The 27,545-nt window shown below is 39.6% G+C and overlaps 2 protein-coding genes across 3 annotated transcripts; both read left to right on the plus strand.

The window, feature by feature from the left end:
* Positions 1–6,670: 6,670 nt before the first annotated feature.
* On the plus strand, positions 6,671–9,051 carry atp5mc3a (ATP synthase membrane subunit c locus 3a). 2 transcript variants are annotated; one of them, XM_056390197.1, is made up of 5 exons: positions 6,671–6,725; positions 6,925–7,021; positions 7,842–7,916; positions 8,418–8,608; positions 8,740–9,051. In XM_056390197.1, the coding sequence occupies exons 2-5, from the start codon at positions 6,983–6,985 to the stop codon at positions 8,852–8,854; spliced, it is 420 nt and encodes a 139-aa protein (XP_056246172.1). In that variant the 5' UTR covers positions 6,671–6,725; positions 6,925–6,982; the 3' UTR covers positions 8,855–9,051. The 2 variants fall into 2 exon arrangements, with proteins under 2 accessions (XP_056246172.1, XP_056246174.1); XM_056390199.1 differs by lacking the exon at positions 6,671–6,725 and adding an exon at positions 6,774–6,812.
* Positions 9,052–10,491: 1,440 nt separating this feature from the next.
* Positions 10,492–26,406, plus strand: atf2 (activating transcription factor 2). The gene is made up of 12 exons (XM_056389978.1): positions 10,492–10,538; positions 11,189–11,261; positions 11,440–11,536; positions 11,617–11,735; positions 11,855–11,980; positions 12,423–12,601; positions 13,263–13,377; positions 15,131–15,253; positions 18,008–18,250; positions 18,671–18,877; positions 21,503–21,608; positions 24,376–26,406. Exons 2-12 carry the CDS (start codon positions 11,214–11,216, stop codon positions 24,600–24,602), a joined length of 1,590 nt encoding a protein of 529 aa, XP_056245953.1. The 5' UTR covers positions 10,492–10,538; positions 11,189–11,213; the 3' UTR covers positions 24,603–26,406.
* Positions 26,407–27,545: the final 1,139 nt, after the last annotated feature.

Below are 27,545 nucleotides of genomic sequence, written 5' to 3' on the forward strand. Positions count from 1 at the left end.
AAGCAGAATACGTAACATTTTAATCGATAGCAGAAAAGAAAACAAGTTCCTTTCATACTGTAAAGACTAAACTTGGAAACTCTTCTAGGGGTGTAGTCTTCATGCCATATAATAAAGGAATCCGAATTACACCAACAGGTTTCTGAGTCTTGAGCCTGCAATACATTTCTTGCATTAAACGGCAGAGTACCTGTTCAAGCATCTAAGCACCAAACCCTGCAGAGTGTACCGTTAGCTACCCTCTGACTCTGCTGTGGTATTTTTCAGTGTTGGTGCTCAAACCTTTAACTCCTCAGGTGTGTGAACTACCACCAGTACAACAGAAATGTCCTCCTAGGAAGGCAAAGTTATGTGTTGACCATTCATGAAACAAAATGTCATTGGAATCACTGGAGTTACAGAAAATAATGCCAAGTTCAAACAAATGGTTTTACTTTTGTGAACTGGTGACGACTGGCTTCCAGCTTTGTGCACCTCAGCACTGGGATGAATAACACCAAAACCTCAACGAGCTGAGAAATATATTCCTCTTTCCTGCTTTATGACTGTTTTTTGTTTTTTTTCCATCTCAAAATTGTTTTTAAAATGGTTTCTCTTGCTCAATAAGTAATATTGAACAAAAAGGAACACTTAATCACTTCTGGGCAAAAAGGAACACTTAATCACTTCTGGGCAAAAAGGAACACTTAATCACTTAATCATCAAAATTTGGAGATACATGGTTTTCTTTGGACAGTTTTGAAATGTGGTTTGTCCTCAGGTCTCTCCTTAAAGGATTTTGATCTCAGATAAACTTGATAAGCCTGAGTGAATAAAACTCAAATCTTGAGTGCAGACACAAAATGTTGTGGTGAAATATTAATGTGGACGACTATAATTTCATGTAGCTCAGTCCTTTATATCATTTATATTACCATTACATTAGTTTGTCCCCACAAAGAGATTTAGCAAGTTTTGAATAGCTTTTTGCCTTTAATACCGACAATGGGATTAAATCCAAGACAGATGTTTCCATAAGAGGCAATCTGGTTTAATCTGTTACTGGGTCTAGTTAGTTACTTCTAAGAGAATAAACAGCCTCAGTTGATGTACGTGAGAGTAAGAAATCAGACATACAACACAGGTGAACTGTAGCCGCACAGGCTGTGTATCCTTGGTCTTGACAAAGAAAGGAGCCTCAATAGTTTTGTGCGCCATCCAGAGATGGAGATTAGCATGGAGCCATCAGCAGCGCTGCAGTCCCTCCCTACCCTGCTTCTGCTGTCAGACCGCCTCCTCCCTGCTTGTCAGGAGCTCCAACGAGGAGCTGTAAAAACCTTTTCCCCTCTCCTTAACAACTGCAAAACAACACGCACACACCCCGGCTGAGGTGCCTGCTTTTCTGAGGCCTCTGACAGGACGTGCTGCAGGCACAAATTGTAATTCATAAAGGTTAAGGGGGTCAATGCCTTTTATTACCAGTCTGAGTGCATCCAGCTTGATGGGGCGGGCATGCAAATGGAATGTCTCAGAGTGTTCTATGCAAGAACTCAGACAGCGAGTGCGTGCGTGCCTCTGAATGGGAGGAAGTAAAAGGTGGGTAAAGGGTGGTGGTGGGGGTGCGGGGGTGCGTGAGATCGGCTGCTCTCTCCACCTTCCACAGCCATGTAGGACCACACAGCCGCTGCCCGGTTAATTAGACAGTATGACATTGACCTCAGGTAGTTAACGGCCACTTTGATATGTGCTGTCTTGCAATTAATATATTGTAAATCTTCATGTTTTATCATAGGGTTTGCTCCGACCTATAAGTGACTCCATTACACTCGGCCTTACAATACTTTCTTACATTTTACATTTGCATTAACAGAAATACAATATCAACAGTATATAATTAAAGATCTGTCATGTAATTATTTTGCTTTGAAAGGTCTCTCTCTCGCTGCTCTTTCATAATTACCAGGAAGATGAAGAGGTTTCGGCCAAACCTGCTACAGTATCAAATATGTGATACAATGATTTTATCTTTGGGACATTGGGTTATTTAGGTGTATATCAAGAACATAAAAATATTCTGTTCGGATTAATTCATCATTGATTTTATAACTGTTGAAATGCAAAATCTGTTTCTCTTCCCTTTTGTGTAGTTACCATGACCCCCGCAACAAAGGCTATGATCACACTAGACCCTATTGCACCCTCTGCTGGACTTGATAAGAATGACCTTGTTTTTGGTTTGCCATGTTCCAGCTCCTCAGGCTCAGGCCGTACATGGCATGTAATGGTGCAGTAACAGTTTTGTGACTTAATGAAAATTACTGGACACGACAAACAGTTTAACCAGATTATAGTTTGTTTGTTTTTTTTATGGAATTTTGACACAAACATTTGGTTTGATCAAAGCATATATATTGTTTACACGATGATAAATGCAATCATTCAAAATATCCCTTGAGAAGGAACTAACTGGAATCCTGACCAAGTCAACAAGCTCAAAATAAAAATATGCCAGAACAGAGCTGAATAAAATAGAATAGTAAATAATGAAATAGAACAAAATGGAAAATTAAAGAATAGATAGAATAAATCAGAATAGAGAAGAATAGTGTATGCTATTTAATTCCAATCTCTTTTGTTGTAAAACAGAATAAAAATGAACATAATAGTCTAGAATAGAAAAGAATAGAGGAATATAGCAGAGAGGAGTAGAATAGAACAAATCAGAATAGAATGGAACAGGGTAGAGCTGAATAAAATAGTATAGATTAGAATAAATCAGAATAGAGTAGAATGCATCCAGCTGTTCTGTACTTTTTTAATGCATGAGATAGTTCACTGTCTCAGTGTTTCTGGTACACAAATGATCTGCGGACTGTTTCTACTCAGTGCTCATGAGGTCAGGAATCTGTGGCTTCGCTGTAAAACTGAAAAGATCATACCTGAGGAGCCACTGGGACATTCCTCCCTTAAAGCCAGCATTCAGCAAAGGCAGACTCCCTGTGCTCATTACCTTTCCATCACAGACCAGCTGCTGTGGAGTCATTCATCACGATTACAAATCCACCCGGTGTTGGTAGCCTACAGCTCCACCATCAGCCTATGAGATGCACAGACAGGGCCCCGAGCCATCAGTCCCTCTGAACAGAGTGTTACATTCACACCACAACAGGTGATAGTAGTGGACAGCGGCAGGCAGGTTTTGTTTTGAGAGAAGAACTAATGCTGGAATACTAGTTGAATTCTGCCTCCTCTGGACCTGCAGCCATAAGATGTTGATAATTAGTCAAAAATAGGGTGTGATGTCCTTATTCCCCTGAATATGGAAATGTATGTTTAAAAAGCAGTGCCATCATGTCAGATTATAATTTAGAATACACTTGAACTTCCTCTTTTTCCAGCTAGATTGATGATCCAGTTGTTAATCCATCCCAATGAAAATTGTATCACTGTGCTCCCTGTCTTCATAAGCAAATATACAGGAAAAGGAAAGCGCATGGTCTTCCAGTGAGAACCAGGCTCATTTCATCTAAATTGTCATTTCCTGGTTTGATGTGGCCCACAGGAATGCCACAGTCAAAAATTTCCAGCCTTGGAACAGACTCTTGTTCCCACAGTTAAGCCAAGGTCAAAATATAAATATATAAATATAAAGAATGACATATTCATACTTAAAACTGAGTGCTTGGTCATATTTACTTGTTATGCTGAATGCAGCTCTAAAGAAATCAAATAAAATTCTCCATAAGTTGGAGAAATCATTTTGTTCTACACTGCACATTTTTGCATCATGTTGTTCCAACTATCCATTGCAGCCACATGTTCTTCATGTTTACACTAGTTATATATTCAAACCCAAGACTACATGTTTTTATAACTGCACCATTCCATCAAATGGAAATATTCTACACTGTCTAATAAATTGTCCTGTCTGGTATATTTGGAAACTGTGGGATCGCCAACTAAATTGAACAACCTGTTCCAGAAAGCAGGTTTAACCCTGAACTCTGAGTCGACTAAACCTGAGATGGGCAGAGTAAGTTCAGTCACTTCTGAGTATATTCACTGTGAGCCGTCATCACTGTGATTATTACTATGATTCATCATGGCAATGGGTAAATAATGATTAGAGCCTCCCACATTTTAATACAGTGAAGCCAGAAATATTCATGTGTGACAATGCACATTTATTTAAAACACAGCAGCAGTGAAAGAGCCTGAAGAGTCAGTAAGTTAACACATTTACACTTTATTCAGCATAGCTCACACATTCATTATTTAGCCGACTTGAATTCTTTAGTGGATGATAAAGCTGGAATCCTACTGTTTGTTAGATTAAAATTTTAAATATTTTTATTCAGCTGTAACCTGATGGGGACAAAGTGCTGCTGGCAGCAGAAGATGAAATCAAACAGTTATGTTTATTCATAGACGTATGACTTTAACCTCATAGTCTGACCCAGTAACACTCTGATTTGGTGACTTGCAGTTGATAAAAAGTTGATTGATTGTACGTTTATAATGCATATTTTGCATTTGAAAATCTTGCTGCATTTAATGACTATATTTCAACATGTAGTAAATTTAAACAGCAACTCAAATGCTTTTTAAACAAGTTAAGACTATATAGACCTATATTGAAAAACTTAATGTTTTTATTACTTTCAGTCCAGTTTAGTCAGAAAGAAATATTCAAATAATCTCCAATATGAAATGATAACTATGACAGGAATGTGCCATCAGTGCAACCAGTAACGGAATGATAAATTATTGTTAATCGATCAGTGTCTTTTTTTTATTATCACTTACAGTGATAACTACAGTAATGTGCGGTAAATGTTTCAGTGTTTAATGTCCACAGAGTCACAGTGTTATAAAGACAGACACTACAGATTTTATTCTGGATTGTAAGGACAGACATTGCTGTCTCTATCCTTCCATTGATGACTGATTGGTCATAAAAGCAGTGCCATTAGTAAAAGATAGTCCTTGGGCAAAGAAACTAATGTACAACCGGGATCTTCTTCTCCCGATGCAAACTGCAATGCGATATGTGGTTTGACATCCACTGTATAAATGAGGAAATGAGTGTCATGTCAGACAGCTCCTTCAGGCTCGCCAGGAGGAGACAGACAGAAACGCTTGGGTTTCTCTAAGAGAACCTGCCAGTAAGCAGGTTAGGTTCACAGTGCAAGTTACTAAAGTAACTGACTCAGAGTTTCAGTGATTTTTGTCTCTGGAACTGAAAACTCCTTCAGATTCCTTCAGCACAGTGTTAACAAATGAAACCTGATTTCTAGAATACACCTCAGGCGAACTGAGCAACTGCCCCATTGCCCCAGACATTCACAGACCCAAGAGGTTCCACATTCACTGTGTCTTCGTTTAGAAATACACACCATGAAAGCACAATATCAAATGAAATGATTGTGGCCTTAAAGCCTAAGGCTGGAGTTTTTCTATATTTTTATTATCGCCAACAAATTTCATGAAAAAGCTAAAACACTAAAAACAATGTGTTGTTTACCTGTCAACACTTTTAAGCATATTTGTTTGTGAACCTTTAAAAATGGGACACAAATGTATACTGTTATTTAAAAATAATGATTTCCTAAAACTGTTGGGCCCTGTTTTTTTTTTTTTTTTTTTTTTAGCAAACGTTACTCCAACTTGAGTAAATAGTGTACTGTATTTGATTGGGACTATTTTCAGCTCTAGCAAGTAATTTATGGCAGCAGGATGGTATTTGTGGGATTGACTTTGAGTTTCTGTTAAAATATTTTAAATCGTTTTTTGGGTAATAAATGTCTATAGACTTACAGAGGAATCATTTTGTCAGGCTTTGGCTACAAGGCAGTACTTGTTAGGATGCACTGATTGTTGATTTTGTGCTTTTCATGTAATTTGTTGACAATAAGAAAATACTCCCAGAATTATCCTTTAAGGTGGGTCCTGTATTATTACTGTATCACTATGTGTGTCAAAATCTGCTTGGTCCATTTTCTTAATAAAAGAAAAATATTTGATAAATGTCAACTTTAATGTCTGTACTTGATTATGGAAGTGTTCTGTATTGTCATGGTGCTGTATCATTACTTCAGCAGCTAAATCCTGTTTATCATAGTGTTTTACGCTTTATCAATAATCACAAATTTAAAGAAATAATCATCTCATGATATTAATTTTTATAAAGCTTTGCTGTTAAAGTTTGCAAACTACCTCACATTTCAACACTTAAATATTATAAGTACAGCACATAATTCAGCAACTATCTAAACCTAGTTATTTCTTATGGACCCACTAATCCTGGCATCTTGTAACTGTTTTCATTTGATGTGTCTAAACTGTGTTATTTCTGTTTGCCAATTGTGGTTTGCCTGATTTGAATGTTTTTCTGGTTCGCAGGTCTCTCTTGAAAAAGAGATCTGTCTCAATAAGTCTGCCTGATTGAGTAAAGATTCAATAAAATTCTTTCATACTAGCTGGTTCATCCTTAGCTCCTCCACCCACCTTATCTTTACATTAAAGTATAATAAAGTCATCATTACTAGCACAAACTGTCGATTTATGTCAATATAAGTATACATTTTTATCATTGTTCAACAAACTGGCTTTGTCATAAACATTGCTGCTGTGCTCATGTTGAATAAAGTTTCTGTGAAATGACCTTCCATTGTCATCATCCGGGTCTCTACATACTTCACATCGCGCATGCGCACTCTTCCACTGTGGTTCGACCTCTGCAGTCGGTAAGTGTGATGGCAGTTTGAATGAGAAAGTAATCTGTAAGAAATCCCTTTTCATCCTCTCTCTAAACTTAGCATTGCAGCGCAAAAGTGAGGACATTATTGAGAACGGATGTGAATGTGCATATGAATGTGTTTATTTTGTCTGTGGAGCGTTTTTACACCCATTTGACCTTACTTCTCTCCGGTCTTCCCTCCACAGAGAGACCCGGGCTTCAACCAGATTTGACGGAACCGGTTAAAACAACCCAAAATAGAAAATGTACGCCTGTGCAAAGTTCGTCTCCACGCCGGCATTGGTGAGTTTGCTTCCCTTGGTGTGTCTCCGTGCTGTGAATGTGAGTCCCGCTGTCTTTAATGTCACCGTTAAATCCGGTTGGGCCTCCGGATGAACTTGACTGTAGCTAGCTGGCAAGGGTATCTGCAGACTAGGCCGGCTAGTCAGCTAAAGCTAAAGCACTGACCGACACAGACATTTAATACCGGCGGCATTATGACAATGATCTTTATGACCAATGTGCATGTGAGTTACCTTTATTAAACTGACTGTTCTACTGATGTAGCTCTTGGCGGACATCTTCAGTCATGGCCGTAAGCTAAGGTCATTATAAGCCTCTGTTAGCCGAGTTTAGTGTGGAGTATATCTGAAAAGTCATACACAACCCGGTGCAATTGATGCACAAATGTTCATCTTGTCCATTTGGACATTGTACGCTCTAAACAGGTGTAGCCTGGGCTGTTGGTCGTTCTCCAAGGTCATATTTCTGTTTCTAGTAGCTTCAACTGGCTAACCAGTTTAAATTACAATAGGTCTGTTTGATGGCCAGGTTGCTCTGCAGGATTTATAGTAGTTTGCCAGCACCATAGATTCATAGAATCACATTTACATTAACCACAAGTGACAGACAGCAAAATACTACACTTGCAAATCTTCAAATGCCACAGGTCTTACAGTGTGTGTGCTGCAGTGAATGACAATGACACTTACAAAGTGACACTCAAGGTGCCTTCCATCTGCTTGGCAATGATACCAACAATGTGTTTTGTCTTTTGAGTGTACATGTGTGTTGTGTTAACTAAACCTGTACTGCTTTTGTCTCTGTTTTGTTGCTGCTGCAGGTCCGTGCTGGTTCCCGGGCTCTTTACAGACCCCTGTCTGCCTCTGTGCTGTCCAGGCCTGAGACCAAATCAGAGGTAAGAAGATATGCAGGTTTTCCATTGAGACTGCAACTGTCCTTGTAACACTTAGATAGCTGCTTGGGTATTTATAATATTTTTTAGTTGATTCTAGTTTTTTTTTTTAACTCTATAAAATGTCAGAAATGATTATACCCTAACATGACAGCTTGAAGCTAGTCTGACCAACAGCCAAAAAACTCCAGACCTCGAATATCAAAATTACAAAAAAATCAATACTTACTGTCCTCTTACTAGCTTTTCACAGCACAGTTAGTGTTTCCTTTTGAAATGAAGAAAAGCATCAAACTATTTGCATTCTGGATGTTTAACATGACCAGGTACTTGACAATTATTAGAAAGGGATCTTGAATACTGGAACTTAGTTTTCATTTAATTCAGTTAATTCTGTCAGTAAGACTGTTTGTTTGAAGCACTGTTTTGTATGTCCACTTTTCATATCTTATGGCATTGGCTTCAGAGGTAAAAGTTTACGGTTTTTGACTTTTCTTGCTCCAGAGCAGTGTTGCTGTGATGCCACAGAGCCCCCTCACCCAGGTCTCACTGAGGGGCTTCCAGACCAGTGCCGTCAGCAGGGACATTGACACTGCTGCCAAGTTTATCGGAGCTGGAGCTGCCACAGTCGGAGTAGCTGGATCCGGTGCAGGAATTGGGACAGTGTTTGGCAGTCTCATCATCGGCTATGCTAGGTTTGTTTCAGTTTTGCCACAATATCTGAAAATATCCATAGAATATTAAAATTCACTTGGATTAATAGAATTCTGGTGCATGCTTTGTTTTGTTTTTTATAGATTCACTGACAGTTTGTTCTTGTTCACAGGAACCCATCTCTGAAGCAGCAGCTGTTCTCATATGCCATCCTGGGATTTGCCCTGTCTGAAGCTATGGGACTGTTCTGTTTGATGGTTGCTTTCCTTATCCTGTTTGCTATGTAAAAAGATCTGCTGTCATACGACACTTTCATTACAGATGTGACTACATATTTTATTGTGGCTACCAAAATTGTTCCGTGTTGGTGTCATGGAAATGTACATTTTCAAGTCTTTCAGACACTGTCAAAATAAGCAAAACATGTATCGTACGAATGTAAGGAATTACGTGATTAAAATACATGTTTTTGACTATTTAACAATGGCAGTAACTTTTATGCCTGGAATATCATGCTAGCACAACAGAACGTGGTCTGCTTTCATGAATGTCATCTTTGAAGCAGCTTAGACTTGCCATGCATCAGCCTTGTTTTTCTCAGAGCATCACATGCAAGCTTTTGGGGTCCACCTTAATGAGTACTTGGTTCAGCTGAAGTTAAATAGTTATGTAATTAGGCAGCAAGTGAGTGCTTGCTTTTGTAAATGGCATTGAATAAATCTAGACAGTTAAGTTAAATAACGGGTTTTGACTTTTTTTAATGTCATGAATGAAAGTACTTGCTAGGTTGTTTCAAAAACTGATAGTCTGTAATTTAGGCTAATAGGACTGAACTTTGTTACAACCTGAAACAGTCAATCAATTTAAAAATGTCAGTTTCAGTCCTGTATTATTGTTTGGGTCATTTATCAAGCACTAAAAACCCTAGAATTTTATGGTTCCAACTTCTCCAAAGTCTTTTAGTTTTCCCATCTTTTTGTAACATCTTTTATGCTGACGGTCGTTAGATGTCTATTAGATGAAGCCATTACTGCAGATGAAAATTAGTAGTTGTGGCCCTAAATTTGGTGATTAAAACAGATTATATAATGGATACATGCCATATGAAAGAAAAATGTGATAGCTGATAATTTGCACACTCAATGAAAGTTTTTGGGTGAGAATTCAAACTTGAAAGCCAATATGTGCACTGCTTCATTTGAATGGTTCTGCATGGTAGCCTTTTGGAAATATAAAATACAAAATCCTCTTATTACCTGCTTGTATCAGTAATAGTTGTTAATAAATCACCCTGAACCAAGTAAGCTAGTATTTAAAGTTAACAAATTACTGCAATGCGAATCTCTACACAAAATATATAACATATAACAACATAACATATTCAGCAGCTTCAAGGTGAAATAACCAAATGTTCAGTCAGAATTTCTACATTTATTGAATAATATGAGCATACATTTTCCAGCAATAACAAATGCATGATTCATTATTTTTCAAACAATTGTTTATATGAATGTAATTTTATAAGAAAATAAAATTTAAAAAAAGCTATTAGTATAAAGGAAAGTATACAATTAGCAAATTCACCAACAACTAGTCATAATTTATTTGTGCATTTATGCCCGTTTGTTCGTCATTAGTCACAAGTTCTACCAAGTTCAGTCATTTTTATTTGGGGCAAAACTCGCATGTAAAATTTGTGCATTATGAATATGCATTATGAGATTTACAGTAATGCGGAGAGAGTCAGGGTTTCATTTCAATGTAGTCGTGTTTTTCTACACAATTGCTACAGAATGATTAATTTTGTTTAGAATAAATTCCAGTAGTAAATGAAAAAACTATGACAAGGGTCAGTCGTGACAAAATAGATGCAGAACCGCTTTGTGTGACGTTTACGGAAAAAGACCAAGCACATCTCGCGATATTTTGATACAGACGTGGGATTTTGGAAGTCGAGGGTTGTGGCTGAGGGTAAGTGACCACAGAAACTGACAGCGACTAGTCACAAAGCTGCTGTTAAAGACTTAATTTCTGGCACTGTGCGGGACTTGTGCTCCGATACAATGAAACGGCCTCGAAACAAACGCTGATAGGTCCTGTGTTTACAGTGGTATTTAGGTCCAAACATGGCGACGGTTGTATGTTAACGCAGGGCTCAGGCTATTTCATGGAAGCGACTGAAACAGATGATCGCTCCCTCTGTTATAATATTACAGGATTTATGTGTGATGTCTTTTCATCAAGTGTTCAACACAAAAAAACGTACGAGTGGTTCATGGTGTCCTTCTCAGTTGTATACTCGTCCCAAAATAAATGGACCGAGAATTTAGCGTCTTTTGTGGTGACACTGAGGGTGTAAACAACCACAGCAGCCGCCCTTCATCGACATGCTTTGTCCGTAATTCACAGGACCTTCACCTTTACAGTGCTACTCAAACCCTCCGTTAGTCACGCATAATCCGATCTCAGCTCTGTGCATCTGCTGAAATTAATATTAACTACAACCACAACGTTTACTTGACACGTTGAAGGATGCAAAAACCTTATCAGTAACACACATTAACGCTCATCTTTGGGTCTGATATCTAACTCCATCTGTGCTTTTTCCTGTTTTATTTCAGGCTGACATAACAGGAATTCCTTAATATGAGTGATGATAAACCTTTCCAATGTACTGCTCCTGGGTGTGGACAGGTAAGTTATCTCTTCTCTCATATTGTCAATTATCAATCTGTATTGTACTGTTTTTTAACTGTGCGGTGATAAAGATACATTTTCACAACATGGAGAATGAAGGTCGTTTGCTCCAGATTTTATCCTTGTACATCATGTCTCATCATCCTGTCTGTTTTCTTTTTCAACCTTTCAATAGAGATTTACAAATGAAGACCACTTGGCTGTCCACAAACACAAACATGAGATGACCCTGAAGTTTGGCCCAGCAAGGAATGACAGTGTCATCATTGCTGGTGGGTGCACTTGAAGTTCATATATTTTGATTTAAATTGATACTTTAAACCAGTGCACTTAAGATTGTCCTCCACTGCAGATCAAACCCCTACACCTACCCGCTTCTTGAAGAACTGCGAGGAGGTCGGGCTCTTCAATGAGCTTGCAAGTCCGTTTGACCATGACTTCAAAAAAGCCACTGAAGATGACATTAAAAAGGTTGTTCTCATGAAACTTGTCAGCAGGTTACCAGACTCGCGTCTGTTCCATTGTTAGTATTTCCATCTCTGCTCTCTCCGTGGCTGACCTGTTCTTATGTGCCTCTCACTGTTCTGCAGTTACCACTGGATTTGTCTCCTCTTGCGACGCCTATTATACGCAATAAAATCGAGGAACCCACAGCAATGGAGGCACATCGAGATAGCCCTCTGCCTCACCCCGAATCTACAACAAGTGATGACAAGGTAAAGGCGTTCAATAAGATGCTTCTGGTATGTGTGCTAATCACAGAGAGTTTACAAAACTGTCATAAAGGTTTTTCTCCTGGTTCTGTGATCAGTAATTTACTCTGGATTTTGCAGATCTACTGGTATGAATATTAATATAATAAGTATTTGGATTTTTTGGTCATTTTAATCTGACTTTGAATTGACTGAAGTAATACCTATGTCTTATACTGTTGTGTAAACACTGAAAAATACAGTGCTGCACATAATATTATTCATAAAATTATTATTATTATTATTATTTTATTATTATTAGGTGGATTTGAACAATTAGGTCTAATTATATTCCTCATATTTATTTTTTTATTTCCTAAAATATCAGAATCATATACTAGGAGCTAATTAAATCTGGTTTTCATTAAACACTTCCTGCAGCTAAGGTGTTGTATGATGTTTCCAGGATTTATCTTTGCAGCCAGCCTCACTGCCAACATCCACTATAGTCCATCCTGCATCCCTCCAAGTTCCCAATGTACTTCTAGCAACCTCAGAGGCTAATGTTGTAATACAGCAAGCTCTCCCATCGCCAACATCTAGCTCTGTTATTACCCAAGTCCCATCCACTAATAGGCCTATAGTGTAAGTAACTTGAAATGTCAATTTTTAAAAATCATAGTTTTTATTACTTCATCCTTTCCTTTTTTAAAATAATTTTTGTGCAGTTTTGTCTTGGTGAGCTCATATTTCATGAGGCATGTGCTTGTTTGTTTTTGATTTATCTGCACTCCGCAGGAATGTTTATTTTTTGGCTGTAGACCACATAAGGTCCCGTCTTCATCAGTGTTGCTCAGATATAGACATACTGCTTAATTCAATTTGTGACTGGTGGAAAAAAAAAAAAATGAACGAGGTTTTCACAAAATCATCACTGTCACAGGTGTATTAATGTTTCAGCCTGACACAGATGATTTGATTGAAAATCCCCAGTGTTTTAAGAACAGCAAAATTTATTTGGAACCAGAAGTCCATATATGGGCAGAGCTGATGTTACTTACTGGATCTAATGTGGCAGTAAAACCTGTTCTTTTAATAATATTGCTCGACTCTGTTATGCGACAGGTGTCTTATTCACTTTAAGTCTTTTTTGAGTTGGATTTTGTCTTGGGTTCCATTTTTTTCCCATCAGTTGTTGCCTGAATATGACTTTATGTTAGTAGCCACTCTGATGTTTAATTTGTTTGTTGTGTGTTAAGCACAAAGTTGTTTTCCTCACTGGGATTTCTTTTCTCTCCTCCTTCAGCCCGGTGTCTGGCACCTTCCCTGTGCTCTTACAGCTGCCTAACGGACAGACCATGCCAGTTGCTATACCTGCGTCTATTACAAACTCAAGTGTACATATTCCAACTACAATCCCTGTGAGTGTTCTGCTGGTTATATTATGTTAATATTGTGTTTCAGTGTGTGTTTAAAACTGAATTTTAGTCCACTGTGAAATTATAAAGGAGCCTTTTCCCTTTTCTGATATTTATCACTAACAAGGAAACAAATCATTTGTTGACAAAACATTTTCACCTCAGGGTCCATTAAGTAACTGTTCTGGAGCCTTTGATCATATCGCATGATCTTCATCTGCAGACACAGAGTTAGCCCAGTTGTTATAGAATTGTAAATGTTTATGCTTCATTTTGTTATATTTTATGAGCACTTTAAGGACTTCTTGTCCACGTTAGCTTGAGCTTCACAGTTTAATCTTGTCTTTGGACAACAGTCATTGTTGAAACACTCTCACCTCAGCGTCCATTTAGTAGTATTCTTTAGCTTTCGATCATATCACAAAGCTCCAGAACTAATGCCAAATGCTTTTATAGATGAGATTGTTTTGTTGATGGCTGTTTTCCAGAGACTAGAATGAACAAACTAATGAACTAAAGCATTTGTTTTCTCCAGCCACGTAACTTTGGATTATTATTGTAGTCCAGTGTGTAGACTAACAAAATCACTGGACTGTGTCGAATAACACGCTTTGCTGGGCATAAGTTTGCTTGTGAAATGTTGCCTTTGTGCATCCAGGAGATTTAACATAAAACACATCAATCACAGCGGAATAAAATTACTACTGTTTATTACTCACATTTTAAATTGGAGAGTGTGCACAGGCAGTTGTTTACATCAGCAAAACCGAAGTCCTTCTCAGGTGACATTCAAATTAGACTTGCACTGTGGCGAGGCATTAATACCACATACCTCCTTTGCTCTACTTGGACAGAGGGAGTATTTACAACTTTGGCACCTCAGATTTGGCATTCAATTCAAAGCAATTGAGGTTGAGTGAAATAATGGACTTTAGAGTACAACTGTGCGTCACTGTGGCAAAGACACAGGAATTGGCTGAGGCACAGCAGGCGCCAGTCCAGGATACTTCACTATTTGTCCTTGTACAATTAGAATCAACGCTCTTGATTTCTGGCAGAGCAGATAGATGATGCTACTAATGCATTTTGCAAAACCAATTATAACAGCAACCCATGACAGTGTCTCGTATAGGAAATTTGTTGTAAATGAAGGTCTTGTTGGTATTTTTTTTTAACTCCCTCATGTGGAAGCTTGTCCTGTTGTTCACTGTAGTCCTGATTGTCTGTGTGGAACACTGAGCAGCAGATGATTATCTCCTGATAGCGGCACAGCAGGGAAAAAACCTGTATCTTCCCAGTCTGTGGGGATTGGGAAAGCCGTTGACAAGCAAAGGAGGGCAAAAGTAAATGGAGAACATGAGCCACCAGTGGGCCTCCCTTTCACTCGATCATCTCCTCCCCCCTCTTCTTTCTTTCCCTCTCCAGCTCTCCCCACCTCCCTCTGTCTCATTGTCAGCGGCTGTGAGAGGAGGCCTGGCTCTGCCCTTCCGACTCGTGTCTCTCCATCCTCTCTTCAGTTTCCCTGTCCATATGCTCTCACGCAGGCAGGCAGAGGTTCATTAGCGTGCACACTGCATCTCCATGTGGCGCTGCCTCCACAAAATAACAGGCCATCCAACCTAATGAGGCTGAGATATGAGGAAACTCTGAGAGCCTGCCGCGACTGCTTGTGTGTTTGTGTTGTGGGGCAGCGCCGCCTGCCTTTTTACTGCCGAAGACTAATTTTCTCTGTGCTGATCTGTGTCTCTGCTGTCAGCTTGTCAGACCTGTCACCGTAGTGCCTAACGTCCCCGGGATCCCAGGACCTCCCTCGCCACAGCCACAGGCACAACCACAGGCACAGCCACAGGCACAGCCCGCCCAATCAGAAGCAAAACTGGTATTTATTATCTCTTCTTTCACATCAAATATAATATCCATGTTGCATCTGTTATTTCCTGTCTGAGAGAGATAATGACAACCAAAGTAATGAGAGAGTTTGATGATAAGGAAACAGTTGCTATGTTTGACCTAATGAGGGCGCTAGAGTAAACCTGGGTGAGCACTATCCAAAACATTTTTAATTACAATCACCCTTTATGAATGAACTGTCCAACTGGATTTCTACTATCTGATATTTCTTCAAAAATTGATTTTACCATCTCATGGCGCTGCAACGATTAGTCAATTAATCAACAGAAAAAGGAATTGATAACTATTTACAATAATAATAAATAAAACATTTGATAACAATACAGTAAAATGTTAATAAAAAAAATACCAGTAAACCCAGCTGTGAGAATTGCTGCTCTTGTTTGTCGAACATGATAACAAAGTGAATATCTCTGGCCTTGGTCACCCTGGACTCTGGGAAATGATAACAGGCATTTCTCACTATTTTCTAACATTTTCTGGATAAAATGCTTAATCGATTAATTGAGCAGATAGTCACGAAACAGAAAACAGAAATACTCCAGCTGTTTCTCTGTGGGGAGAAGACAGTCACAGCAGTCTTGTAACTTAAGTCCTCCTGTATAAAAGTGATAGTTGAAGGGCAGGGATATGAAGCGTTGTGAGAGAGATCAGTGGCAATGTGATGAAGCACGGATCACAGAACCTGTAAGTGTTCGCAGCATGCTCCGCCTGTGGAAATTAACAGATAAACTATTGAGAGGAGGTGTGCGTGTGTGTGTGCGCGTGTGTGTGTGTGTGTGTTGGGAGGGAAGGAAGGAAGGATTGATCCTGACTGGCGAGAAGGAGGGATGGGAGGGGGTGGGGGTTGTCGGGGATCATGGGGTACGGAGATGACAAACGCGGAGACAGCGTTGTGCTCAGCACGCCGTCATCGGGGCCAACCGGAGGGGGGCTACCAGCGAAAGCCAGCTGGGGGGCATCCTGGCACACGCTCAGCGAGGCACATTAAGTCGGCCTCACCCTGCATGGAACCTTTTGTTCAGCAGAATCCTGCCTGACCTGCATCCCCCCTCTTACTCCCGGCGCCTCCCACCGCACTCAGCTCATCAGCAAACACCTAATGAGCCCGCGTCAAGAAAACAGACCCCCGCTCAACCTGCCTGCTCCCCGCCCCCACCTGGCTCTCAGGGGGCGTGGAGACGGCACTTTACAAGGACTGATGATGCTGCAAAGACCACAATAATGATAATTAACTTGCTGAATTTAGAAGATTATGCTGTTAATTAGTTGCAAAATAAAGATAAGTAATATAGTAGCAGATGGTTGAATAACACCCATGAGATGGAGGGTTATTACACTGATGAGGTTTCCATGGCAGAGATGAAATATGAATCTGACTGGCTTTTCCCTCTTTCTATGGGCCATTCCAAGAGAATAATATCTTGTTTCTGCCAGAAGAGCTTCTGGAAGGGTATTACACGATAAACTAATTTGGTAGATAGATTGCTCTGGCAAAGGTAGTTGTTAGAATAATGTGGTCCTCTGTTTTCTCATGTAAATGTATTCACTCTCACTTTGTTATTGCTTCGAAAGGCTCATTCACTTTCACCTTGTTTGCTGAGTGTTTGATGCTGGAGGAATTGGCCTGTGAATCATGGGCACCAATCTGTGGAGAAATAGTTTCTGTGAATGGGCTGCGTTTCTGTGTGTGTCCCATGCAGTCAATATTCTAAAGTAAATTTTGTAGTTCAGGTGACATTATGTGCCATGGATGTGCTTCACCTTTTGTATCCAGATGAGTGTTAGGAGTGTGTTACATGCTTGCATCAGTTCTTTTTTCGTTGCAACGTTATTTGAATTCTCCTTTTTAACTACCTTTACTGTTTCAGGATTACTTTTAGCTTCCTTTTATTCTCGACTTATATGATTTCATTTTTCTACTTAAAATCCTACAGTATACCTTAATTTTGAGGGGAAACTGAATGCCACAGTAGTTGTAGCAGTATATGTCATATAACTTGTTCATATAGTAACAACTTGTTCTCTGCTGACTGCTCTAAACTCAGTAGCTTCATTGGAGCAAGATGTTACAGTCTGTTCACTAACTGCTAACTGTCTGGTGTTGTTCATCTTTTGGAACCTCCTTCCTTAACTTTTTAAAGCGAACATTTTTGTTTGCAAGTTCTCAAATGCAGCTATCAAGAGACACTAAGCACTTGACTCAATGTTTTGTATTCAAAATAATCCCTCACACTGCTTTCATTTGTTATTCAGTGGCACAGGTCCACAGTCTAAAATGTGGATTTACTTCTGTGCTGCTGAACCTGGCATTTTTCAATTTTCAGATATTGAAAACATTGAGCCATCATGCTTATGCATACGTTAATTTTAGTCTAGTTAAAGTGTATTTCGGTTAGAATTTGATTTTTTCTACCAATAATAATAATAATAATAATGATAATAATAATTTTTCTGTTACAACAAGGTTAATTGTTAACGAGGTGAAAATCATAGTTTTATAGAGTAACATGCCTTAACAGCCAGTGAAAATAAACTTTTATAATCTACTCCAAAAGTTTTACCTTAAAAGGTCTATTTTTAAAAAAATATATATTGAACGATAAAATAGCAAGAATCATCTGCTGGCAGCATGACTTCTATCTACTTACCATATTTACTTGTATATCATTTTCCTCTCTCAGTTTATGACTGTTTTCTTTGTGCTGAATCCTCTTCACAGAAACTGAAAGCCACATTAAGCCAGCAGCTTCCTCAGGTAACCAATGGAGATGGTGTTGAAGTTCAGAGCAGCGCTGTAACTCACACTGCCGCTCCTGCTTCTCCCGCCCCAACCGTGACCCCAACCCCGACCCCGACCCCGACCGCAGTCCTCACACCCACTCCAGCTCCTCACCTGCCCACAACTGAGGTCCCTTCTCCCCATTCCCTGCAACAGCCAGCCACCTCCACCACAGAGACACCTGTGAGTATTCACAACTACACTGTATAGGGATGATTATCCTCTCATTACAGTGTTGCATCAGTGTCCCATAGAAGAGACTGTTTTATTTCTTTTATCTGTGGGTATGTGGACATGCACTGCTGGTCTGCATTAAAGCCTTTTGTAAGCACAACAGCTGTTTTAACAAGATGTCAGTTTGACTCAAAACTGGATCTGATTATGTCACATCTTTGTGTGTATAAACTGACATGACATGATCATATGAAGACAATTAAACTGAGTACTGAATGTGATTAGTAACAGTGGAGTTATGATTTTGTGTGTGTAGCCACAGTCCAGTTACAGGTGCACAGTGACGTCAGCAGTGCATACACAACAGATGTGGTGGTGATTTTGCTGTGATAGTTGTTGTTCTATATCATTATTCTTGTTATTGTCCAGGCTTCCCCGGCGCCCCCTGCGCAAAACCCACCAAGCACAGGGGGTCGGCGGCGCAGAACCACAAGTGAAGACCCTGATGAGAAGCGGCGCAAGTTCCTGGAGCGTAACAGGGCTGCCGCTTCTCGCTGTAGGCAGAAGAGGAAAGTGTGGGTCCAGTCTCTGGAGAAGAAGGCTGAGGACCTCAGCTCCATGAACGGACAACTACAGGTGCGCTTTACCTCTGACTCTCACCTGCTGCATGTCACTTAATGTATGTATTCATGCACATGTCTGTTTATCATCGTCTGCTGCTGGCGTAAGCGTGTGTACACAGACTTTTCCCTTCTGCGGTGATGAAGTCATTAAAGCCGATTAAGAAGAGCTGTCATGTGACAGCAGCAGTGTGTGAGCCCTTTACATCGATATGTCCCTGTCAATAAAGATGTATCCTCCAGATGTCAGCTGCACACAAGCGTGTCTTCGCTTCTGTCTCAGCAGTTTACTGAATGGCCTCAAAAATCTCCTAGGGAAAGGTGTCTTTTTGAACCTTCATTTCGCTGGAAGCAATTAGGATCTGATGCTGACAAGTTCGAAACAGTTCATGTATCTGCTGTCTCTGTTGATAAGTGTGAGCCGGGGGTGCAGCACATCGGTGTTCCAGACAATTAAATGCGATGTGGTGTTTATTTGCTCACTGTCTTATTTTTCCATGAAAGCAGAGTAAGATGTGGAAGGTGGAGGAGGGGACAGGCAGCAGTGGAAAAGAAATGGGTTCATGTCATTAATATCTGGTTCACAAAACAAGTTATCACCACTTGTCATGGGTGCACTAGCTGAGAATTTCCATAAATGTAGGTAGATGAAAGGGGAAGGATAGGTGAGTAAATGCTGTTATAAACAGTAAGAGCACTGCTGTTAACTACAAAGAGGGGAACAACATGTGGCAGAGAATAAAAGGGCGTTTTATATGAAGGCATTAATCAGCAGTTCAGTTTTTGTAAAAACCCCCATGCTGACATGGCCCAGCTGATCAGTGAAACTGCCTCTAATGATGCACAATTATTTTAACATCATCCTTAACTGGCTTTTTAATGAGGTGTCAGACCAGGCAGCTCACAGGGCTCCCAGCATTACCCAAGGCCCATTTGCTCAATTTTGATTTAATTCACAAAGTTAGAAACAAGTTAAATTCTCAGAAGTCCATCTTAGTCAGGATTTACATTCCCTGTATGATGCAGTTTGATGTTACTGTAGCTGTAGCATCAGTGGCAGAGCTTCTGTCATGGGTTTGACTTCACCTTACAAGTCAATGATTTTATAAACACATTTGTAAGTCGACTAAATACTGTATTTTCGCTGCTAATCGCATAATATAACAGCATTTTGTGACTTTTATTTACATGTATATTTTGTATGCTTCTAATAAGTGAGTCGGAGGGAGAGCAGAAAGGAACGCCGGTGTTTAAATTGGCTGTATATTGCAGCAGTCATGGTGGAGGCACAGTGAATATGGCATTGGCTACATGTGATACATACGCTCTTTCCAGCTGTGTTTAAATCTGTCTCACAATAACTCAGTCCTGCCAACACCAGCAAGACTAAACAGATGGAATCAAATAAATTGGCTGCTTTTAGACTAATAGATTAAGCTGCCCATAGTCCTTTAAAGGAGAAGAGAAGGAGCTTAAATCTGCCATTGGGTGTTCTCCGGGCCCCTGGCCGCTCTAAATCCAGTTAAAGTCACCTTCAGCGTAATGTGGCTCTCTTTTACGACATGCAGAAATCCTCAGTTCCCTTGGGAGCTGTAACGACACAAGAGTGTAAATCTCAGCAGCATCTACAAAGTTGCACTGACAATCCGAACAGCTCACCTCTGACAAATGTGCTGGTCGGTAGCCAGTGAAGGCCCATAATTATTGTGTAGGAAAAACATAAATGAAGAAGTACATCATACTTTATTCTGAATTCATACACTGTGCTGTTACCTTCCCCTGTGTTTGCTCTTCCTTGTTGGACAAAGTATGAGTGTATCTGCAGTAATGTAGTGGTCATGTGCGCTTACTGTACAGAGGAGGTCTTGAATATTTGACCCTGTGATCCCATTAATAATTGGCATTAGATAAAAGATACAGCTATTCATGCAGGGCACCGAGCCACATTCAGGCTGTGATGTAGCTTGTATGCTGTGCAGGGTCTTGCAGGAATCCTGTTCAGACTTAAGTCTTAATCTAGCTGTCTATTTTACTAGAACTAGGCCGTTAAGTCACGCGGGCAGACAGGTTTACTTACAAATTCGTTTTCCAGATATATCAGTATCAGCTTAACGGTTTGGTCAAAAACAAGAACAGCACAGAAAAGCTAAACATACATTTCAGATAGGGTGGAATGAGTGCCATCATTACATAGTTTGTCCACCAGAGAGCACTGACACATTTGTTGTTAAAGTTAAAGGTTCCACTCACATACATACAGCTCATCGCGGCCTTTTAAAAAAACAAATGCACTAACTTGCACTGTATCTTATGAGTTAAAATTAATACCAGCTGATACATTACTGGATATTTGTAACTCTCAAATATCAATATCACTATTGGTCACAAAAGTCAAGTATTAGTCAGGCTCTACTTCAAAGAAAAGGTTAAAACCTTTTAATTGTCTGGGAAAAGGTTCTGATTCATATTTGAGTGGTTGAAATCTGAAATCTGACCTCCATCTAATTTGGTAAAAATGTTTTGGAAAAGTTGAACTGCACATGTCATCTGTTTGTCTTCATTTTTTTTAAAATCTGACATACTGTACGCTCCAGAGTGACCATTTTATTGAGTGCTGTTGTGTGTCTCCTCTCTCCCAAAGAATGAAGTCACCCTGCTGAGAAACGAAGTGGCTCAGCTGAAGCAGCTTCTCCTGGCTCATAAAGATTGCCCTGTAACCGCCATGCAGAAGAAATCTGGCTATCACAGTGAGTAATGCTCCATTATTCTCAGCCCGAGGCTTCCAGTGAAACGCTTCTAAAATGAGCTCCAGATAACCACAAGAAGGACACGTCTTACTTATGGCCCAATGGAAAGAGCTATTGACATATTAAATCCCTTTTTAAAAAAAATAAAAAAATAAATAAAAACTATGCAAAAGTTGAGATATATTTGGACAATGTTGTATGAGACAGATTGTTACTGGAGTCCTTTCTCGAGGCCACAGGTGGTAACCACAAGAACGCAGTTGTTGTCTCCTCATTTGACACCAAAATAAACATTTGTCAGATGGAACTAAATATCTGCTGCGAATGAATACAAAAGCATGTAGCACCCACATAAGGTGGTTGAAATGTACCTTTTACATCTCCATGATCATGTTTCTAAATACTTGAATGTACAAGAAGATTCTGCCATTTACATCCTCTTCATTTAAATTTCCTGTTGTCAGCCTGCGCTGTGCAGTCGCGTCACATGGTCTCATTTAGAAATATATCGCCTATATTTCTTCGTTTCCCAAGACTGGGGTTCTGTCATTCTGATTTTCTGGTCATAACTAACCCCCCCCACCCCACACACACACACACACAAACACACACACACACATAAGTCAGTATGCAACAAGAACAAGTGCGCTGTGAGCCACTTCTCCACTGTGCTCTAAACACCTCCGCCGACTTGTATTGACAATGATTGCCTCTGAAATGAGTCCATTAAAGCAGCAAGCTTGACAAGACTGCAGAGCATACTCGTTGTGGGATGTCCACCAAGCTTGGCTGTTCATTATGCATCCCTTACTGCTAACCATCCCACTGACACACGTCATGTGCATTATGGGACTGATGGTTTACAGGCTAGAGTGGGCTGTCAGAGCCAGGTCTCATTTAGTGTCGTCTGGATTGTTTTTATCGGGATCCGCAGATGAATTGGGTCATCGCTCTCATGTGTTTGCTGAGGACGTCTGTCCTGTGTTTCTAGACCTTTTGTGAAGGATGACGTTTGGAGCGCTTTTTGTATAGTTTGGGGAAAACATAACCTCATCGATATACCACAGTTCATCAGTTTGGTTCATTATGACAACCAAGAAGGAAAGACGGAGTGAAACAAAAGTCTGGTAGAAAGAATGAAACAAACCAGTGGTTCCCAGGCTTCTTCGTCTGTCTGACCCGCACAGCTCTATCAGATGAGCTCAAAATCCCTTCATCAACTCCACCTATCATTATAAATAGATCTTAAACAGGATGTTATTTAACATTATTATTCATGTACAAAAGTAGATATTATAATATCTACATTACAGTTGAACTGTTTAGATCGGTGTGGTCATTTTTGCAGTCAGAACACTCAAAGTCGAGGTGTTTATGACTGATTCAACATGTGTATATATACATATATATTTCTTCAATCAATCAAATATATTCTCTATTTTTTCAAATTACTGGAACTACTCCAGAATCTTTGCACTTAACCCCCTCTCAGCTGTAGAAGTACCCCCTCGAGTACAAGTGCCCCTGGTTGGGAATCAATGAAATAATCGATCTCACTAATTAGTAAAACACATTATTTAATTCTGACTGATCCATGGCTCTCAGTCATGTAAAGGCCTCATCAAGCGCTCCGTTTTCCGAGAGTTACACATCCCATAAGGCTACACTGCCCCCCAGACCCAGTAATACCCTTCATCGTCCTGACCAGGCGTAACCATGGCAGGTGGGAGGAAATTACCCAGACTGCCCCACAAACAAGCCAGGACATGCTTTCAGTTGGCACACCAAGCTGTCCATCTGCTTAGAGCGAACCCTACTTCAGAAACCAAGAGAGCAGAAAGAAGCTCCGGCTGCCCAGGGAACCAGAATTTCTGAGTATTATTATACATCAGCCAGCCAGCTCTTAATGTCATTAGGAGTAATAATGCTCACTTGAACATGGAACAAAACCACAACGCTGATTTATTCTGAGGTTGACCTTCTGCATAATAAAACAGCAAGGGAGTTTATAGCGCTTTGACATTCACTTGCACTAAATCACATGGTCAAAGTCCAGTCAAGAGGGCGGATGAAGCTCCTAATGTAAAGACATTTGTATTGCACTTTAATTGCGTCCTCTTGCTATGGAATCTGTATTTAACAATCTCAAATACGAGTCCCAGTCATTAATTACAAAGTGCCATAACAAGTGACTTCATATCATTAGCAATATTAATTATCATTGTGCTCCTTATTCCTTTATGAAACAGAGCATGAGAGTAGAGTCTCTTTTCTTTTTTTTTTTCTTTCCATCCGGATCCAATTAATTCAATGCAACTGCCTAACAGCTGGTGGCATTTCAACTCCAAGTCTTCCCTACTCTCCAGTGTGAGCATCATTAAAATCAGGTGCTGTAATCATCTGTCGCTGCAGTAGTTGGCAAGGTAACAAAAAACAAATGAGAATGCAGTTAGGGATGGGAAACACTGCCACATGCCCCAGAATGTAATGCACCCTTATGATGTGGGTTTAAATTGACATTGGAGTTTTAATTAAAGGAAGGGATACAGAAGTAGCATTATGGGGATTAATGAAATGGTTGGCATACACCACATGCAAATAGCTCTTTTACATCTGGTTAGGCCTACATGACAAAGATTTCCTGAGCTTTTCTGGATTGTATCAGGTAAATGCTGTTAATTAAAACAGCATGAAGCAGCAGTGTAGGAAAAGACATTATCGCGATGTATCAGCTGCCCAGCGGTGATTTTCTGTGTTTTCTTTGCAGTCTCTGACAAAGACGAGAGCTGCGAGGAGATGTCCGTCCCTAGCAGCCCGCAGAACGAGGCCATCCAGCACAGCTCCATCAGCACCTCCAACGGGGTCAGCTCCTCCTCCACGACCCCGACCGTCTCCGCCCCGTCCAGCGCCGCCGCCGCCATCACATCAAACCAGAGCACAGAGGAGAGCCAGTCGCGGCAGGGCGCCGCCCAGTCTCAGCCTTCAGGGAGTTGATCATCCCAAACTCTGCCCGAGCGTCATCACTGGAGCTCCGTTGCCTCTTGTATCTGTGACAAACAGAGGAAAGCGATTCTCTCTCAGCTTCAGTTTGGACCGTTCTGTTTTTAATTTATTCTTGATTGGTTTGTTTCATGTTTGGTCCATTTTGTCCTCCATAGGCAATGCTTTTTGAAAATGCAATGTTTTCTCTGGAATTGATGAAGACAAAAGAACAGGCACTTTAGGTGTAAGATGTAAAATACGTGGTTCTAAAATGTTTTTGTATTTGTGTGATTTATTTATTAATCTTATATATTTTTTTATTTGAAGGCGATCAGCCTGAACGGTTGATCAGTGAATTGTTAGAGACCTTACCAAAGTGTGTTGTGGCTCATTTGTAATTTGTTTGTTTGTTTTCATGACTTTTATAAGCACTATCTTTATGATACAGTTGCATAAAGAGCAGTCACTTTTTGTTACAATTTGCTTTTTCCATTTTGCACATTTTGAGAGATGGCGGGTTTACCTTTTTGGAGTTTGACAGTCCACACGTTAAGTACTGGCAGCTTTTTAGAAGTAGATTTGAATACTGTCACATTACACAAATGTAAATGCCAGAATCAGATTTTAAATTTGACAACTTTTCTGTGAGTGAGATCAGCTGTAGTCACATTGTGCAGTTTGAATGTTTGAGCTCACCTCTGCTTGTAAAATAGTCTTAAGGGGTGGGTTGGTTAGAAATGTTTGTTATTTCATTGACATTCCATCTGTAGTCGGATTGTTCCTGAAGCAGTGATTGTAGGATTGCAGTACATTTTCCATTACTCAATCATGGTGATGTTGACTTCATTCAGTGCCATTAATGTTTTTGTATAAATTACTTCTGTACCTTTTTAATGCAGATTAGCTTAAGTTCATTGCCGGTCTTTCATATTAAGGGTCTCATGAACATACTTGCTCAGTAGAGGAGATGTATTGCTTTTATATACTGTCTTTGCTTTATGAGTGACTGTTTATGGCTCCAGTGTCTAACGCAGAACACTTAAGGACATTATGCTGTTTTCATGATTGCAATTCTAGATGATGTTTTTAGACAACATTGTAAATAACATCAATGATACATTGTACGTGATCTTTTGAGGTGTTATGTACTCTGTTTTTTTTTGTTGTTTTTTTATAGGATAGTCTGGATTCAGTAGCTGAGCTCTGTTGATCACATGAACTAGGTTAGCAGTTAAAAACTGACCTTTAAAATCTTCCAATCAATAGGATAGTCCTCTCCCTGACTCAATAATGTTGCCATGTAAAATGAAAGCATTCAGATGTGAACTGGAATCACATCATGTATATTAGAGTAACACTACTACTGCTTTGTAAGAATTGTGAGCGTTTCATCATTGAAATAATTGTAGGAAGCAAATCGCACCATGAAGTCAATTTGCCTTTTCTCTTAGTCTGTACCGGCTTACTACTGTGTAGTCTTACGAGAAGCTAACACATTGTTTTCTTAAAGTATGTTTGTTTGTTTTTTTATTTTACTGTTATGTGCTATCTGCATGAGTTAATAATTCTCTGCGAGAATTTAACTGTTTGTTCAATAATGTCTCAGTCAGATAAATATCATTAAACAAGTTGTTTCAACTTGAGTTGTGGCTCTAAGATTATGAAAACTTTGGTTATTTGTTTTACCTTGGCTTAACTGCTAAAAAAAGGGGTGTGATACTGTGTGGAAAGTGTACTTGTAACTTGTGAAAGTTCTGTATAAAATTTGAATTGATATGTTGTTGTAATAAACCTTTTAATATCTCTTTAAAATCCACGTCTGCTTCCATTTAATTCTCCAGGCTGATTTACTCTCTTATTAACTACACGTCGAATGAAATGTGTGAATGTTTTAAGTAAAAAAACAAATAATAGTGGCGACATTTTACTAACTTACATTTCTTTAAAAAAAAGATGATAATGTCATTAATGGATTAAGTCCAGTCCTCACCACAAGGTATCACAGCATTTTCCCTTCACATGAAACCACCGTGTACTGACAAGAGCAGAGCAGCTGAAGAGTCACTGTTAAAACGAAAGAGATCAAACTTGTTGCTGGTGACAAAAATATTTCTTGCGGTGTATTCTGCCACCTTGTGGAAGATCTACATGTGACCAGATTTCATCCAGCTGTAGACAACTAGAGGTAATGACTTTTTTTGTTCTTTATCATAATTCTCTAAAAATAATACTGAACTTATTTTACAACAGCTTCAGTGAACTTCTCCCCAGGGGAGGATCTACTGATTGTAGGGCCCTTGGAAAAGTCATACTGTTGTGCCGTATTCTCACTCTTTGATGACAGTGTAGGAATATGTACTTAAGTAAAACTATCACAATATAAAAATACTCTTAACTCCTTTACATACTGCTGGATATTTTAATTATAAATATCTTATCTCGTTAAATTGTGGCTTTAGTTTAGTTTTAAATCCAAACTTTAAAAAGCAATATATTTGGTAACTGATACTGCACCAGTGCGTCTACTGTATAACAGTCATATCGTTATAGTCGTACTGTATATCTTTATTCAGAGAGGCTGATAGATGCAGATATATGTGATAGATTGTTTAATCAAGTTTCTCACTATCCTAAGGTGGGGGTGGGGCAGAGGGCTGGGGTCTTATGTATCTTTTAAATCTTGTCTTATTGCCTTTTTCTGTCTTTATGTCCAAAGCAGTTTTAATTAAATCATTGCTAAAAGGCACCATACAAATAGACTCGCATTGCATTGTCTACTTGGCCATGCAGCATGCACAGCTGAAGCAGAGCAGCTCTGCTGATGCTGATGAAGTAGCCAGGATGTAAAACTGCCTCTTCACTGCAGCAATAAACCGACTGGAGGCAAATACACAATACATGGTCTTGGAATCGTCATGGATTGTTAACAGGTACTCAGAGGGGATGATGTGGGGG

The sequence above is a fragment of the Seriola aureovittata genome, chromosome 11, assembly GCF_021018895.1.
Source record: "Seriola aureovittata isolate HTS-2021-v1 ecotype China chromosome 11, ASM2101889v1, whole genome shotgun sequence".
NCBI lineage: Eukaryota > Metazoa > Chordata > Actinopteri > Carangiformes > Carangidae > Seriola > Seriola aureovittata.

Bases quoted from the DNA above. Each gene is read 5' to 3' on its own strand.
- atp5mc3a (XM_056390197.1), top strand. From the start codon at position 6,983: ATGTACGCCTGTGCAAAGTTCGTCTCCACGCCGGCATTG. The intron at 7,022-7,841 runs GTGAGTTTGCTT...TTGCTGCTGCAG, and splicing joins TCGTCTCCACGCCGGCATTG to GTCCGTGCTGGTTCCCGGGC. The intron at 7,917-8,417 runs GTAAGAAGATAT...TTCTTGCTCCAG, and splicing joins GGCCTGAGACCAAATCAGAG to AGCAGTGTTGCTGTGATGCC.
- atf2 (XM_056389978.1), top strand. From the start codon at position 11,214: ATGAGTGATGATAAACCTTTCCAATGTACTGCTCCTGGGTGTGGACAG. The intron at 12,602-13,262 runs GTAAGTAACTTG...CTCCTCCTTCAG, and splicing joins TCCACTAATAGGCCTATAGT to CCCGGTGTCTGGCACCTTCC. The intron at 18,251-18,670 runs GTGAGTATTCAC...GTTATTGTCCAG, and splicing joins CCTCCACCACAGAGACACCT to GCTTCCCCGGCGCCCCCTGC.